The sequence below is a fragment of the Telmatherina bonti genome, assembly GCF_933228915.1.
Source record: "Telmatherina bonti genome assembly, chromosome: 2".
NCBI classification, from domain to species: domain Eukaryota; kingdom Metazoa; phylum Chordata; class Actinopteri; order Atheriniformes; family Telmatherinidae; genus Telmatherina; species Telmatherina bonti.
In genome coordinates this window covers 23461560-23464661 of record NC_136620.1, presented here as the reverse complement: position 1 = coordinate 23464661, position 3102 = coordinate 23461560, and the positions used below count along the sequence as shown (strand labels likewise).

The following is a 3102-nucleotide window of genomic DNA, read 5'->3' as shown; positions in this document are numbered from 1 at the left end:
AGGTCATTTTAAACACAGTTCTGAAAACTTCTAAAAAAATATTTCAGTCGAAATAAATAAGAAACTTTACTCATTTTATTGCTATTTGTCATTGTTTTAGATCAGATACTCTCATTTACAGTACAATGTCTGCATTCCCATAATTCAGCATTACAAATAATAAAATGCGTCTAGCTCCAATAAATACAAAAAAGTCTTTCAGTATGCCATATATCATGCCATTTTGCCAAAATATTATTGTACGTAAGTGCAACCAGATCTCTGCACTGGATACAGAACATTGTAGAAGTCAACAGCATTGAAAAGGTATGAAAATTTCACATAAACAGATTAAATGGACAGTTTGATCCAAGCCTTATATCACTATCACTATATATTGACATCAGAATCGCAAAATATTAAATAATTGGACCTACACAAGTTAAAGTAGGCCTACATCTTTCTGTAGTTATAAGTAATCCTCTAACTTGAAGACTGAACATGTTAGCATGTTTATAAAAGCTCGTATTTATGTAAATGTAGCATGCTTGTGCAAGTATGCCACATGTTAATGCTCTTTTAATTCTAATTAAGAAACATAAAAGAAAAAGACAAACATTATAACAAGAATAGGATTTTTCAGGATCTGATTTTATAAATCACATATTTAGAAATGAATTCATATACATGTTGCTAACACAGTTTACAATATATTAGAACCTGCTTTTTAATCTAAGTGGATATAACTGAATAAGAAAACTGTTTAGTTATTTTAATTTCTTCTGTAATGTTTATTTCTTAAGTCAAATTAAATGTAACAATTACGGCGTTATGAAACATGATTGTTGCTTGGACTAGCTCTCCACTAGGGGTCGCTGCAGCCATTTCTTCCTGAATCCATCACTGTTTACGGAAATCCGAGTGACGTGTCATTGTCCACCAAAGCATTGTGGGAAGGAAAGTAGACCTGACACGGCCGCTGGTAGCAGACAGCTCAATTTAGCTAAAATCCTCGACTTGTGACCACTTTAAAGAAACAGAAACTTTGAGTAACTATGCTATTCTTTGATGTTGATGTAAACGGGCTTTGAGGAGGGCGAACGTATGCCGGTGTCAACGCAGCTCTCTTGCGCACAGGCGCTTAAAGCAGAAAAGTGGGATACTGTGTCAATGGACCGACGCGTTTTTATTTTCTTTTCCACGGGAGACGAATAAAGTAGAAACGGATTATATCCTCGCGGTGGATGGGTGGGGGACGACTGCGCTCCCACATTCCTTTACGTCTGAAGTTTCTCAAGATTTCTGTCAAAGACGCCGTCAAAGATGTCGACCAGCAGCCCCGAAGCAGTGAAAAAATTGCTGGAGAACATGCAGACGGATCTGCGGTCTCTCTCCATGGAGTGCAAGAAGAAATTCCCTCCTGTCAAAGAGGTTAGCCGGCTAGTTAGCTTCATTGAGTCATTACTTGTGTGTTTAGCACGTTGTCACATTTGTGAATGCTGTGTTTTCTGGTTAGTAATGATATTGTTTCTTTATTTGTTTGAGCCCGTTTCCCCTCCAACCACCGGGCCCGTCATCCCTGCTGTGTACACTTAAGTTCTTATACTGTAAAAGTTGTGTCAGCTGCTGGGCCTTCGCCCTACTGGGGCTTGAATTAAAACTATGCACAGGTATTTGTCATACCATATTGTTTACATGATAAACTGTAATACTCGAGTTTTTTATATATATATATATATATATATATATATATATATATATATATATATATATATATATATATATAATGTGTATGACATACATCAGTCTGCTTTGAGTGGCATCATTTCCGTGGAACAGCAAATCCTTCGTGTTGCTACAAATGTACTATTAATCCATTTATTTTATAAAAGTGGTCGCATCATTACTTTAATACTTACTGTCAAGGGTGTTGTTCAGGGCCGCTGCTAACAATTTGGGTGTCAAAATGGTCCCCATATTTTTTATTTTTATTTTTTAAGACTCTAATAACATTTACACAATATAATAATTTATTCATTGATTATTTTTTTATTTTCCATTTTAAAAATAACCTCTAAAATCAGCTCCATGACAGGTCTATGTGTAAAATGCTGTGGGGAATATGCCTGTGACATCACTGCAGCTTTCTCTGCCATGTTTTGGGATGCTCATTTACTTTTTACATCTACACTTTTAGCCTACATGTCTAAAAATTGCAGAAATGAAACATCCTAACTGTAATAAACTCACAAAAAGGTTAAACAAATGATGCAGAAACATTCATTAATAATAACTTCGATTCTTACAATCTGCTCAACAATGAATGAGGTTCAGGTTTACATGTTGCCTCAGAGTTCTGTCTCAGACATTGATATTTACCATGTGTTTGGTCTAAGTAATCCTCCCTTAGTCATAAAATGTAAAAAATTACTGATCATGTCATTTTTATGCCCCCATTCTACAAACAGATTAAAAGTTGCAAGTGTACAAACTTCCGGCTGCAATTACACAATTATCCTGAAAATTGATGTTTTATTTTTTGTTCTGATATTTTGATTAATAAATTAAACGTGTTATTCGATCATCTGTATGGATTCATTTATGTTAAATTATTAAATTCTTGGTATTGCTCAATGAAAATACAGATATTAAAATTTACACAAAATTATACATCTTGTTTAAGTAAAATAAGCTGTAAAAATATGAAATCAGACAAAAATATGAGGAAATATTTCTATGTTACAAGAACAATAAAATATACGAAAAAAAAAAAACTTCAATGGATCTGATGGCATATTTACTGAAATGTCTGAAAAGAGTGAACAGCCCTGAATGACTGACAGAACAACACTGGGAGTCAGAATCGGAGAACAACAAACCATCACAATCTGGTAGAGGAAAGTGATGATCTCATCTGTACATGGGAGTGTCATCCAGATAACTAAAGCTGCATTTAAAAAAACATACTTACTGCATCTGTTGCTTGTAAGGCTTTACTCAACTCATTTGTTCTCCCATCATTTTATTCATCTTTACTTCTAATTCTCTTATCAATACTTCAGTAAAGCCCATACTGGCCTTATATCTAAACCACGATGGCTAGAAGTACGTCACCTTGAAAAG

At 34.4% G+C, this 3102-nt stretch overlaps 1 protein-coding gene across 3 annotated transcripts in view; it reads left to right on the top strand.

Moving 5' to 3' along the window:
- The first annotated feature begins 941 nt into the window (after positions 1 to 941).
- The window catches only part of mon2 (MON2 homolog, regulator of endosome-to-Golgi trafficking), a 39921-nt gene continuing 37760 nt past the window's right edge, over positions 942 to 3102 (top strand). For all 3 annotated transcript variants that reach the window (XM_079246979.1, XM_079246978.1, XM_079246977.1), the window contains exon 1: positions 942 to 1410. In XM_079246979.1, the coding sequence (XP_079103105.1) occupies positions 1303 to 1410 (108 nt within the window). In that variant the 5' untranslated portion in view covers positions 942 to 1302. The remainder of the gene's footprint in view (positions 1411 to 3102) is intronic.